We start from the raw sequence: 14,101 nt of genomic DNA, 5'->3' as shown, positions 1-14,101 counted from the left end.
TTCAGCCGTCTCAATTTCTTTATATCTGGTGCCCGTGTTCCTCTCAGAGATAACGATTGAGTCAGGTCTTTAATTGTAAGCTTTACTTCTCACTCTTAAGATCTTCTGGGGTAAAGAGAAGTGTTATAGGTTAGATCTGGTGTGCCCCCATTGAAAGCCCCCATGTTCAACCCGTGGTCCCAACTTGGCATCAATGGGAAGAAGGGAACCTTTAAGAGATGGAGCCTACTGAGAGGTCTTGTAGCCACAGAGGACACAGCCTGCACTTGAAATATCAAGCCCCAGCCCCTTCCTCTTCCTCCTGTTCATTTCCGCCTGCTCTGCTCTCTCATCCATCCTCTACCAGGACATGCTGCTTTGATAAAGCTGTGTGTGTGTGTGTGTGTGTGTGTGTGTGTGTGTGTGTGTGTGTGTGTGTTTCGTGCACCAGCTGAATAAATGCCTTAAAACAAAACAAACCGAAACGTCCCCCTGTGCAGCCCAGGCTTGCCCAAGACTCCCAAGTTTTTCCTCAATCTCCCTGTGCAAGTGTGCACCATCATACCTACCATGTGAAAGCCATACCCATTTGTATTTCTTTGTAATCGATGCCCTTAGGATAAATATCATTACCAACTAACAGTTCTTTCCATACAAGGAAACTAGCAAACAGAAGAGGAAGATTTAGTGCCTGGGATCGCTGGGGACCAGCCCCGCTGAGGGCAGGGCCTGGGGCAGAGTGGATGCAAGAGCGGCCAGGGAAGATTCAGAGGTGATGGGGGTGGGAGACACCATTCAGTTTTGTTTCATGAGAGAGGGGGCAGAGAGGAAGCACATGACGGTATGGCTTGACCTACTCTGACAACCTGTGTCTCTCACAGGCTTTACTTATACACAAAATCATTTCCTCGGAAACTATTCACTGATTATCCAGCTTTTCAAGATACATTTTCTTCTAAAGTCTTTCTTGATAAGGCAAGAATATCGGAAGAGGAACACAGCAAGCAAACATCAATTTTATGAGAACTAAAAATTAACATTATGAAGAAATCAATTTTCTTTAAAGTATCTTCTTTCTTACGATGGGTGTCAGAAAGCCTTGCAGTTAGAAAAATACTAGACAGGATGACTATTTGGATTTGATTGATTCAGTTTGGCCCCAAATTAATAGATCAAAAGTTATTTCCCACTATCCGTTGTAGCAAGTGTAGCTTTTAAACAAAGGTTCAATCTCTCTGACCTCTGTTTAATTCTTCCTTTCCTTCCTCTATATTTCTTTTATATTTGACTTTAAGACCACCGTCTTTTGACTCTTAAAATACTGTGTAGCCCCTTGCTTAAGCAAAGGTGGTCTGTTCTTTGTCTATAATATTAGAAAAGTTCTGGTCTGACCAATCTATTTAGGGAGGCAGGCAAGTTCACTGAGGCAAAATGTTTCCCTCTGTGTCTCAATCACAAACCCTTATTTCAATACAATACCCTTGTTTCAATATGATTCAATATGATCCAATACGAATCTTTGTTACAATTCTATAAGGAATAGAAGAACAGCAGGCTTCCTTCCTGCTTACTTCACCCTCAGGAAGGGTACCCAGGCTTGTCATTAATTGAGTGGTCAAAATCCCTTCCTACTCCCACTAGTCCCTTGTTCTGAAGCTGAACACGAAAACCCAGTGATTCGGTTAGTTTGTCAGCTTCTGGAATTCCCCTGAATTTTTCTTCTTTTCCAATTTTTCTCAACTCCTGTCTCATGCTTACTAGGAACACATGAATAATCTAATGTGTACTTATTATTTTTTTTTTATGAATGAGGCAATTTATTAACCCAGCATCTTTTGTTCTAATGCTTCTTGTGGCAGCTGCCACCTGTCTGTCGATCCTATCCAGATCTCTCTGTCCCTGAGGTGTTAGCTTTCGGCCCCCATCTTGGTCCTTTTCCACCATTTTCAGTCCCTCCAGGGCTTGGAGGACCTGGCGGGCCACACTCTTAGAGCCTCTGCTGAAGTGGCTGGGCCTGACACCGTTTCTCTGCTGTCCTCCGTAGATCTTGGTCATGGAACCACCTCCAGCTAATGCTCACTCAATTCCCTCGGTCCTGTAAAATGGTAACACTGGAGACTTGTGAGATACTAGCCCGAGTTAGAAGGGTAAACCTTCTACCCGAAATGCCCACGCGAAGAACACAAAATCAGTTGATAGAAATACAAGTTGCACACCTAAATTGGACACATGTACCCTACATTATTTTATTGCCCATCTATGAAACCTCTAGGTACTTGCGGCTTCTCCAGACCACGTGGGGCAGCTCCATCTTTTTTTTTTCTGGTCCCATCTTGTCTCTCCATCCTCCATCTGTCTTTCCCTTCCTCCTCCTTCCATCTCTAAAACTTTTAGCTCCACCCCCTCCTTCTATGGACATCACGTCTCTCTCTGACCCCTCCCGTGTCTCTCCTCTTGAGTCAATAGCCTTTATGTTACACAGATATATACAGGGAAATAAAGGCGTGCGTGTGTTTACGTATGACCTGCTGAGTCTGTTTGGTGCTGCTTGTGAGTTTATGACTTTAGGGCTGAGCACTTTGTATTGGGTAACCCACTAGGGGCCGCTGAGGGGAGAAGTCTGTCACAGTAGTCGTCAGTTGCTACAGCTGTCTAGGGGAGGGACACCTTCGCACCCCTGGGATCTCCCCCTTCCCATTAGCCTGTCTACTGGTGTTATTGTTTAGGTGCTGCTCGGACAGCCAGACACTGCTGAGGTATTATGGGTGTGGCTTCTCTAGTACCTCTGGGACAACATCTCACAGCAGCTTCTCGGTCTTCCTGCTCTTATTGTCTTTCTGCCCCACTTCCAAGAGGTTCTGTGACCCTCATGAGCAGGAGTTGTGCTGTGGGTGCACTGCCTGGGGCTGAACTCCCACAATGGGCTGACCACCTCACTGGAGGGACTCATGCCTGGTACTAGAAATCTAACCAAGAACTGATGGCTAGTGAGGTCTTATGGGCCCCAGGGGACCTTCTGCAACCATACTACTAGATCTCTGTAATTTCTAACTCCATTCCAGCACGTATCCCTACCGTAGCTAAGTGTAGCTCTCACTCAAAATCAAAGATACTCCCTTTGCAGCAAAGGGATCATTACATGAAGCCAAAACTGGTCTCTTGGGTTTTGTTTGAGACAGGGTCTCACTACAGTCTTGGCTGGCTTAGAACTCAATATGTAGACCATGGCCTTGAATTCATAAGATATCCACTTGCCTCTGCCTCTGGACTGCCAGGATTAAGGCCGGCACACCACACCAATCTTACCTATGACTTTTTCCACCACTGACATAAAAAACTGTGTGGCATCCCCTATCATGTATGACATGATACATAGGGGATCCTACAGGAGGCCCTCAGGAGATATGCTGCCCTTGCTTGGACTCCTCAGAGCTTAGAACCAAGATAAACCTCCTTGCCCAATAAGCTACCAAGCCTCGGACTGACTAGTACATAGCCTCTCGAATCTATAGAATTCAGTGAGGAAGCAGTTAAAGAAGACAACAGTTTCTCCAAGGAGACAATGACAACTGTTAGTGTTAGGGGCCTAATGGGAGCTATTCAATGTTGATCTTGCCCTCTGAGGAGTAAAATTCTTAGGGGAGAAAGGGAGAGAACTGAACCAAGTGATAACATCAGGACTTCATCAGCGGAAATAACTGGATTAACACACTTTAATGAGAACGGTTTCCTCAGCAAGTCCATCTGTGCCTGAATCTGTGCGGCCTCAGGACTTTGCTTCCTGCTCCACAGGCTTCAGATGCCACTGCACCACCAATTCCCCAGTGCTCTTGAGGCACGTGCTGGACATGGTCTCTTCTGTGGGAAGTCCCTGTGGCAGCTTCAGGGGCTGGATGCGTATCAAGTGTTTAACCACTTTTAGCTTTGCATTCACTGACGGGATGTTCTTGTGGATCTGAGGGCTGTGTGCCTAGGACAAGGGGAGCAAGGTCACAGATCAACGTAAAAGGCAGTGGTACCATTTCCGGAAAACATCACATTGAAGGACCATCCTTTGTATACTAACTTATAAAAAGGTCACACTACATGATACATTTAAACATAAGCGATAGCAAATGCACACAGTGTGGGTTTTAAAATATGAGCCTGCAGTCGATGAGACTCTGAGAGCGACCAGGATCGCTGCGTACCTTCTGTAGTCCCAGCATCTTGATCGTATCTTTCTCCCAGTATGGACGCCTCTTTGTGCTTCTTATTCTTGTAACAATGTGCAGTTTATGGGGGTTTTGGGGGTCTCCACCGTATTTTTCATGATCTTCAGGTCTAGGCTGAAATACCTAGGAAAGGAGAATCATGACGGGTAACTCTCCCAACTTACAGTCTTTATATATTGCCTATGCCTTTAAAAATGGACAAAATTGTACAAAGGTTCATGATGGCCCCACCCCTAATCTTTCTGTCCTCATCAACCTCAGTTTGAACAGTTCAGAAGAGTCTGAGAATTAAAGCTTTAGTTTCAGGTTTTCAGAACGGGACACTCAACCAGCGCAGTTACTATAACCAATCTCCCCAGAGCCGAAACTCAATTCTGCAATTGAGGTTAAGTGGTGTCCTCTATATTTTATCACTTTGGTGACGTTGGAGAGACAGCTCAGCAGCCAGGAGCAATGGCTGCTTTTGTAGTGGACCTGGGCTCAGTTCCTAGCACTGCACGGTGCTCACAGCCATCCATACTTGAGTTCCCAGGATCTGCCACCATCTTTGACCTCCTTGGGCACCAGGCGCTCACATGATACACATACATACAGGCAGTCAAAGCACACATAAACATAAAATAAAAACATATATCTGAAAATAAAATAAAAATACAGTAGGGGAGGAAACCTGTACAAAAACATTCCCATCCCACAAAATGACCTCTGCAGCAGCTCGACAAGGCTAAATGGTCTTTACTGTTTAAGTGTACTACCAAATACCTCCCCAACACACCACAAGCAACAGTCATCCCACGTACACAGCACTTGAACAGCCTCATTACCGTCCCAAGCCGGCAGCAAGCAGGTGAGCACATAAGTAAACTTTGTGAGCCCGCATCACGGACAGTCGTCATGAAAAGATTTGTAAGAACCTCATGTACAGACTGTACGACTCTAATGTGGGATTCTGGGACAGGTAAAGCCAGAAAGTGGGTAAAAAGGATCACGGGTTGCTAGGGTCAGACGCGGTGGGAGGTGGGACACAGTGACGTGTAGGGCAGTGCACAGTCCTGTGTGACACTGCAGTAGTAAATACATGATCTTATGCATTTGCCAAAACCCACAGTGTAACATGCATGCAGACGGACCCGAGTGCACACGGCCTGCAGTAATGTCCATGTTGTTTCACCTATGTGAGCAGGCGCTTTGTATCAATGCAAGATGGGAAACCGTTGGAAAGAGGCGGCCACCTTGCTTTCTGATCATTTACTTCAGTATCATTAGACTGTTTTACTAAAGACAGTTCAATTACCTTAAAAGCAAGTGAAGCCCAAACAAGATGAAAACTACAACGACAAACCAAGGGAGAGCTTCGTCTGTGTGGTTGATGCAGGAAGTAAGAACGGAGTCACACAGGGACAACTCACTGTCTTCTCAGGACAACGGTGAGAAAGACCACAGTATGTAAAGGGAGAACAGGGGCAGAATACACAGGACAGGTAGTAAGAGCCCATTTCCACGAAACCAGTGGGGCCAGGAGCAGAGGCTTCCCTGCACTATACTATCTATATGCACTTCCCAGTCTGCACTATACTATCTATATGCACTTCCCAGTCTGCACTATACTATCTATATGCACTTCCCAGTCTGCACTATACTATCTATATGCACTTCCCAGTCTGCACTATATCTATCTATATGCACTTCCCAGTCTGCACTATATCTATCTATATGCACTTCCCAGTCTGCACTATACTATCTATATGTACTTCCCAGTCTGCACTATACTATCTATATGCACTTCCCAGTCTGCAATGTATCTTCTCCACTATACCTATCTATATACACATACAACTTAAGAAAAAACTCGCACTAGCAGGCTATGAGCTGGCCCTAGCATAGAGTGTTTGCTGCTGTGCCTGATGTCTCATGACCTGAGCTCCACTCCCCAGTAGTCCCATGACAGTAAGAGAGAACTGATTACAGAATTGTCTTCCAGACCTCCACACACAAAACCAGGGCAAGGGCACACACAGATGCACAAAGAAACACAGACACAATTGCAACACACAATGTAATAAATTTGCAAATAACTTATGATTTTATAAAATTGGTATCTAAAAATATTCTTTAAAAAGAATCAGGTCTTACTTTATCTGGAATTCTTGATCTGGTAAATTTGTGACGAATCCACTCTGTACCAATGAGAGATTCTGCACCTTTCTTCACAGTCTGAAACAGAAGCCATTTGTTATTTAGAACTCCATGTAGTATTAAAGTCTGTGTCCACCAGCCTTTAGGTGACGTGTCTGATCTAACATAGTCTACAATCGCTAACGTTTAACTCGGCTCCCTCACTGAATGGACACATCTCATTAAAGCACTAATGAACAGCAAAGCCAAACCACATGCACTTAGACTTCCAGTCTGGAGTTGGCAACTTCCTTCAAGTTTGGGGCAGGCTTACAGGGTAAGACACGGTCTTAAAACCAACACCACACAAGGCACAGTGAGTGTCCCTCGTCCTAACAGCAACCAGGCCCACCTCTCACCCCTTAACTTTACTGCCCAATCCTCCTTTACTCTTGCAGTTGGACACAGGGATTCACTGCAGTCTTTCTCTTTCAGTCTCCCCTAACTACAGAGCTGACAGCAACTACTAGAGGGTAAGTCTAGATGGGGTGAGAAAGAGAAACCTGGTCCCACATATGCCAGAAATGCTAAGCTTCTAATCCAGCTTCCTTTGCTTACAACACTAAGATGTGAGACACACACCCTCCCAGAGGATCAGTTTCCAAAGTACCAAAAGGAGACTATACGGAATTCATGAGCCAAATGGAAGGCGCTGACATTTCCATCCCTACAGCCAGGAGGAGTTCTGTATTGAGATCCAGTGTATGTTGGGGTCTGTAGGCACCCAGTCTGGTCAATATGCATACATTAGTCATCCCAATGTACTCCATAAACACTAGGAGGAGATGCTGACACATTTCTTCTCTTCAGGAGACTGCTTATCTTCTACTTTTTCTATGTTTGTCTGACTGTGATTAAACATGCATTCTTTTCATAATTGAAGGCTTTCCCCTAAAACTGTGACATTAAAACAGACCAAGGGGAAGCAGCAGTAGTCTTTTCATTGGCTTGACCCACAGGAAAAGGTGTGTGGGGTGGAAATCTTTAGGGGAAGCACATAAAGCAGAAACAAGCAGGGGCCAGGTACAGCTCAGCTACACTGTGTGCCCAGTGCCCACAGGGCTCCGCGCTCTCACACACAAACGCAGCAGACCTAAACCAACTAACTTACATCAGAAGGAGCTTTTAAAAAGACTACCTTGCTTTTGCATTTTATAATCAACAAGAGAGGACAACATCAAAAGACAAACTCTTCGGCTGAGGATGAAGTTTGGTTGGCACAGTTCTTGCTAGCACGCATAAAGCTGAGTTCAGATCCCAGCACTGCACGAAACTGGGCACTTGGGAAGTGGAGGCAGGCAGAAGTTCAAGGTTCTTTCAGCCATACAGTGAGTTTGAGGTCAGTCCTCGCTATGAGAAATCCACAGAAAGTTAAAGCTTACCTGTAGTCTGCCTGGAGGCCTCTGAAATACTGAGCGCAGAACCCCAGCCATAGGTGTGGGAATTCCTCTCTTCAGAGGCTGGGGAGTAGGAAAAACACTGTTGGTCAAATACATTACAGGTGGGCACATTTTCCCCTTCTGTATCAGTAAAACCACAGGTAGTCATTATATATTAAATAATCCTGTTTTCATCTAGTGAGATTAGTGTCTACGTTCATTCCCCAAAACTGGGAAATGGGGTTTTCTATCACCTGAAAAATATAAAGACTATTTGATCATTTTTCTTTGTCAGAGAAATCATAGAAAATGCAAAACTAGACAGGACTGAAGAAATTCCACCTCTTAGAATCAGAACCAAGTGCCCTCTTATTTTACATATGAGGAAAATGACTTCCTGAAAGCAATCACTTTCCCAAGGTATGTAGCCATTAAGACAGTATGTATAGGCAGGCATTGGTGACACATGACTCTGACCCTACACTTGGGAAGCCTGGGGCAGAAAGACTGACTCCCAGTCCATCTTGGTTTGCACAGCAAGGCCTTGCCTAAAACAAGCAAAACAGGGGGTGGAGGTAGAGGTGGGGGGAAGGTACACGCACTCTGACCCAATTCTCCTAGCCAGCAGTCTAGTGCATTTCCCTAGATTATTAATTTTTCTGTTACAAAAAAAGATGAGAGTCTGGGGCTGAAAATATGCTTCAGCTGCTAAGGCCCTTTTGTGTAAGCATGAAGACTTGAGTTCAAATTGCCAGTACCTAGGTTTGGTGGCCTGTGTCTCTAGCCCCAAAGCTAGAGAGGAGAATTATAGAGACAATTTTAGAATTTTGGTTTCTTTAAAAACACAAATATAAGAATGTGCTTTAGTTTTAACCACAGGTGTGGGATGTGGACTGCTCTGGACTGTCTGCAGCAGCTGACCATGATTTGCCTCGTGCTCTAGCAGAAGCATGTTTTTGCTAGCTGCAGATAGTTTCTGCAATTGTGTGATGTTTGGAATTCTGGGAACTTTTCAGAGGGCATATAAATGTTAGAGCCCCGATAGATGGAGGTTTGGTTGTGGTTTGTTAGTAACCATGGTCAAAGAAGAAACAAAAGGAAAGAAATTAGATTCAGGAGTTTTCTTAATTTCTCTCTCCCCTCTACCCTTGTTTTTCTCCTATCTAGTGTCAGGGAGAAGGATAAAAGGTGGGAAACAGAAGAACCCACAAAGTAGCAAAGGCCAGCTACAGAGCAGGGACGCGCAGATCCAGCCAGCTCACCCAAACTGGAAAGCTCTAGGTTGTGAGACTTGCCTCAAAAATAAGAGGGAGAATGCCTAGGAAAGACATCTCTGGCCTCCACATACATAAGCACACACATGCACATACACTTCTATGCACAATGTGCACACACACACACACGCGCACACACAAACAGGTCATTTTTTTTGCCTATTAGTATTTTAAAAATGATTTCTTCTGCTCTCAAAAAGCTGTATTTATTCAAATAGGCATCAAGCAGGGGTAGCCTAAAGCACACCAAGCGCAGACAGATGAGGTTCATGAACTGTTATGCATACCTTGGGTAGACTCTTGAGTGAACCATTTTTCCTTCTCAAGAAAATAGTACCTGTTTTACAAGTAAGCAATTCTATACAACATCAGAAATATTAGCTCTATGCCCCCAGATAGGGTAAGTGACAGATTCCGGCTCACAATGTCTACAACCCTTTTTGTGATGTCCATGAAGTAAGGAAGAATGCTGAGAAGAGCTGCCCAGAGGCTACATTTATCAAATGCTACTTCACGACATTTCTTCCAAGTTAAGCTTCGTCTGTGAGCCCAACTCCTTCAGTGTGGCTTGCTAACCTCTCAGTCAGGTTCCAATATAGTCCCCGTAACTAGCCTTCTGCCTTCCCCTCCATCTCTTGCTTGCTTTCTTTTTCCCTGCCTGTCACAGTAGAAAGTCATCTCATTAAATTACACCTCTCTGCTTAAAACCTTCCAAAAGGCCAGATTACTGCTGAAGGGGAAAGTTAATTTCAAGAAAAGGAAAGAAGGCTAGTCTAATCCTAGTATAATGTCTTAGAGCTGGACCATGTGTCTAGCTAGTCACAGCACTGATGTATATAGATATAATTATAGATATGTTTGTGGCACAGCTACACTGGAAACAGCGAGAGTCGTGAGGCCAGCAGAGCTGTCTCACATGGCTCCAGCAGCGCTGAGCCGAATGCTGTGATAGCTGTCGTTCTGTCTCTCACTTTAGGTTTTGGTCTCTGCAAGCTGCATTCTTGGGGACTTTCTGCATTATGATCCATTGCATGTCCTGAGAAAATTATGTCTGAGTCTTTTTAGGAAAGTCCTAAACTCACTGTCCCTTCTGCTTTCAGGGAGATAACTTTATCTGGCCCTGTTTGGAAGTCTTCCTTATGCCCTGGAGACAGTGGTAAGCACAGAAGACCACTGAGCTAGGAATCTCTAACTGCGGCTGGGACTCCAGGGATCTTCCTGGGGGATCCACTGCTAAGCAAAATCATACCAGGAATCTTATTGGGGTATCCACCCCTAAGCAAATCAACAGTGTAGCTGGCACAGGGTAAACTCATGAGATACATGACAAATTCCAACTGACCAGGAGAATTGGTAAGACTCAAGACTTCTTTTTACAATACACTTAGAGCTCTCTGAAAACCTAGTTTAAAGACAGGGGTTTGTACAGGGCAAACCCCTGGAGGATTATAACCCAGTAAATAAGATGGACTGACTAAATAACTTTTCCTACTTTATCGCGTAGGTGGGGAAAGGATATAGTAAAAGGCGTTCGGTGTTAGTATCTGATATTCATAAAAACACCGCTTCAGGTAGTTTCTGTTTGTGTGGGGTGCTTTAAACTCCAACCACTGCCCCAACTAAAGTCAGGCTGCCATATAGTACATTCATTTGCTTTGGCAGAGGCATTCTTTAGAGTCTTTGAATTGAAATTGTAGGGTTGATAATAAAAATAACATCTGTTCAGTTTGTACATTTTAATCCTGCCTGAATTTGTAACCCCAGACATGCAATGAAAAGTCAGATACACGTCCAAGACAAAATGATATAATCTGTACTTCCTAGATAATCATTAGTCTGTCTGTGAAACCTGTATAAATAAAGAAGTCACCTGATTGCTGGTCGGTCAGAGCTGCGCGATTCCTGACTACCGAGTCTGACTTGATCCTCCCTTTTGGACACCTCATCTCCTCTGAGGAACCCCGGCAACCACTGGGGCCGGCATGTATGTAGACATGGGCTCACTCTGTTTGTTGAGTGGACCCAAAACAATTACATCAATAGCCACAAACACACCCTGTGCTCAGATCGTGATTTTAATAGCATTCTCTTCAAAGGAGCCATTTGGGCTCCTTCAAGAGACAGCTGACAGTCTGTTGCAACCTGCAGAATCAGAAATGCAAACCCAAGGAAGTATATTAAAGGGACACAGATATAACTGAAAGAACTCCCAACAGTCAAATTGGAGTGACTGTATTTAAACAAATACACAACAAAGTATCAGTTTATAACTGGAACTGAAACAATCATGGATCAGTCCACACTTATATGAGTAAATGAACTGCCCCCAGGAGTGCTGCTCAGAAAAGCAGGGATCATTGTTAAGGGAAACACATGAACACGAAACACTACCTTCCTCAGGAGATCAGGGATGCATAACACCGATGGTGATCACAGTGGGCAGCACTCCTCAGGGCTACACAGTGGGAACCTATAGCAAAACCAAACCAAACATCGCTAACATCTATACCTGACACCAGGACTTGGAATGAGATGACTGCTACCACTTAAGAGAAAACCCTGATGGAGGGTCACTGTGCGTGCTGCTAATTCTGTCAACTCTCCATAAGCCCTGCTTGAGTTCCTGTCCTGACTTCCTTCGGCGATGGACTAAGATGTGCAAGAGAGATGTGGGTCTCTTCTTTCCCAACTTGCTTTTTTTGGTCATTGTAGTAATAGTAACCCTAACTAAGAGACTGTGGAAAAACACTTCATTAGTACATTTTCAAATATCTCACTTCTCGAAACTGCCAAGGTCACAGAAACCAGAGAAACTAGCCAAGAAGAACCCAAGAGCTACAATCGTTATGCACAACATACACTGCATTGGTGTCTGTTGGATCCTGGAATATAAAAGTACATACAGACACCGTGCAAAGCTAAAGGAATCTGAGTAACGCAAATGAAGTCAATAGGGTATCAATTTGGCCCAGCAGCTGCACTGAGCACCCTCACTAATATCTGATGTCAAAGGGGGAAACTGAGCAAGGGAGGTACAGGGCCCTAAGCTTCACACTTCTCTTGAAATCTAAAGTTGGCTAAAACTAAAGTTCATTCACTTAAAAAGTTAATTAATTAAAGCCGGAACTAGGAATGTTTCAGAGGTAGAACATTTACCTGGCATGCATAAGTCCCTGAGTTCAATACCCAGTCTCAGCGTCTCTTCATTTAACCAAGGTGGTGATCAAAGTCCTTAACCCTCACATGCCAAGCCTTTTCATAGTGCTGCCGACCTCCTCCGCCCCGTATTCCCCCACATCTCCTACTGCTTTCCTGCTTCCTCACAGAGTAGCTGGTTCTCTCTCCATCATGACCTGGAGCTAGCCAAACCGGAGGTCTTCTTCCCTATGACTGGCTGAAATGACCCTGACGTGGCTTTTTCAATTTTTGGCTCAAACCTTCTCTTGTCAACAAGGTCTACCTAGATCACGCTGTCTCAGTCCTGAATGAGGACTACCTCCACCAAATGGTTCCACATCTCCAGTCACACTACAGCTAGCAGCACTTCACTCCCTTGCCTTACTTGAAGACTCCTGTTCTATTGTAATTTGCTAGTTGACCATTTAGCGGCTGTCTCCGCTCTAAATACAGGACAGGGTCAGAAGACAAGGCCCTTTTACATTTTGTTTTGGATCTATTCAAGTCAAAGACGTGTCTCTCAGAGCAGCTTCTGCACTCAGTGTTCTCTGCTGAAGTTTAACTTTCAGATATAAGCAGGCAGCACCATCAAAGCTGCTTTTGGTTGTCGTTGTTTGTTTTGTTCTGTTTCAGTGGGGGAAGGTGGGTGCTGGGGATTGAGCCTAGAGCCTTGCACAGAGAACATAACTGCTCTGAGCTGCAGCTCGTTTCAAAAACTTACGTTTCAATAAAGCAGAAATTACTCCTATCACATGTGCAACCTTTGAACCTTGAAGCAATTATACTGCCTTCTTCTGTCTGTCGCAAATACCAGAAAGAAATGGGGCTGGGGAGATGGCTCAGCAGTTAAAAGCACTGGCTGCTCTTCCAGAGGACCCACATTTGATTCCCAGTGACCACACGGGAGGCTTACAAACTTTTCTGACTAGGAGATCTGACAGATCTGGCCTCTGTAGACACTGCACGCACATGGTGTGATATGACAAGCAAAACACCCACCCATGTAAAAACAAACTGAAAAATACCATTCATCACATGAAATATATAACCTATTTCTATCCTCTAATATGTTAATATATGTGTATTCACAGAAAAACTGAACGTTGCCAAAACCATTTTTCCTCTCCCTCAACCCTAGCGTTTTGCTGGAGTTTTGTTGTTGTTTTGCTTTTTACAAAGACTATGCATGTAAACAGCTCTTTACCCCCAAACTACAACACCAGCTCATAAGTGGTTCTTTAATTTCGTTCTCTTTCTAAATAGACAAGGTATAGATCTATAACGAGGAGTGGATATTAAAACACAGAATTTCCCGTGCAATCAACTGAGTTCTCTGAAATCAACAAATGTCTCTCTCTCTTCCTCGAATTCCCAGGGCGTAAAGGTAGTAAGCAGCCGTCATAACGGCCTCTTAGCCACAAAAAGCAGCAGCTTGAACAGGTGACAAAGTAGCCTGCAAAATCACTGTCTTTAATCAACAGCGATTCCCAAAACTCAGCATTCTAAGTCGTAACAATTTAAAATTAAGCGAGTTTTGACTTCTTTAAAAAAAAAATGAATTTCAATGACGCTTGGATGGCTCGGACCTAGATCTACACGAGTGAGACTCTCAGAGACACATGCAACGCAATAACCCTCGAATAAAGTGACAACCAGGCTGCTTTCAGAAGCTTAAGAAATGGATCTCCGGGACCTCCAACTTGGAACAGAAAGGAAGTCAATCCGGAACTGCAGAGAGAATCCGTGTGAAACCAAGCAACGCCTTCAGTTCCCGCAGCCGCACTCACCAGCGACCGCTGTGTCCACTCCGAATGCCCCCCAGCAGCCGGAAGGAGCGGAACGGAGGCAGCCGGACCAGCGCGACACACAAACCGCGCCGTTGCCGTAACAGTGCATACGATTC

General features: G+C 44.5%; 1 protein-coding gene across 3 annotated transcripts; it reads right to left on the bottom strand.

Moving 5' to 3' along the window:
- Window positions 1–3,280: 3,280 nt before the first annotated feature.
- On the bottom strand, window positions 3,281–14,041 carry Mrpl30 (mitochondrial ribosomal protein L30). Of its 3 annotated transcripts, NM_001106903.1 has the most exons (6): window positions 13,986–14,040; window positions 11,413–11,491; window positions 7,751–7,828; window positions 6,327–6,407; window positions 4,170–4,316; window positions 3,281–3,949 (listed from the first exon to the last, which is right to left on the bottom strand). In NM_001106903.1, the coding sequence occupies exons 3-6, from the start codon at window positions 7,799–7,801 to the stop codon at window positions 3,746–3,748; spliced, it is 483 nt and encodes a 160-aa protein (NP_001100373.1). In that variant the 5' UTR covers window positions 7,802–7,828; window positions 11,413–11,491; window positions 13,986–14,040; the 3' UTR covers window positions 3,281–3,745. The 3 variants fall into 3 exon arrangements, with proteins under 3 accessions (NP_001100373.1, XP_008765278.1, XP_038939152.1); XM_008767056.4 differs by lacking the exon at window positions 11,413–11,491 and having other exon boundaries at window positions 3,675–3,949; window positions 13,986–14,041; XM_039083224.2 differs by lacking the exons at window positions 11,413–11,491; window positions 13,986–14,040 and adding an exon at window positions 9,309–9,358 and having other exon boundaries at window positions 3,675–3,949.
- Between the last annotated feature and the right edge of the window lie 60 nt (window positions 14,042–14,101).

The sequence above is a fragment of the Rattus norvegicus genome, chromosome 9, assembly GCF_036323735.1.
Source record: "Rattus norvegicus strain BN/NHsdMcwi chromosome 9, GRCr8, whole genome shotgun sequence".
Classification (NCBI taxonomy): Eukaryota; Metazoa; Chordata; class Mammalia; order Rodentia; family Muridae; genus Rattus; species Rattus norvegicus.
Note: the sequence above shows the minus strand (reverse complement) of the source record. Positions and strands in the feature narration are given on the sequence as shown.

Excerpts from the sequence above, each read along its gene's own strand:
- Mrpl30 (XM_008767056.4), bottom strand. The coding sequence starts at position 7,801 with ATGGCTGGGGTTCTGCGCTCAGTATTTCAGAGGCCTCCAGGCAGACTA. Across the intron at positions 4,317-6,326 it reads GATCAAGAATTCCAGATAAA|GTATTTCAGCCTAGACCTGA; the intron begins GTAAGACCTGAT and ends CTCCTTTCCTAG. Across the intron at positions 3,950-4,169 it reads AGATGCTGGGACTACAGAAG|GCACACAGCCCTCAGATCCA; the intron begins GTACGCAGCGAT and ends CCCTTGTCCTAG.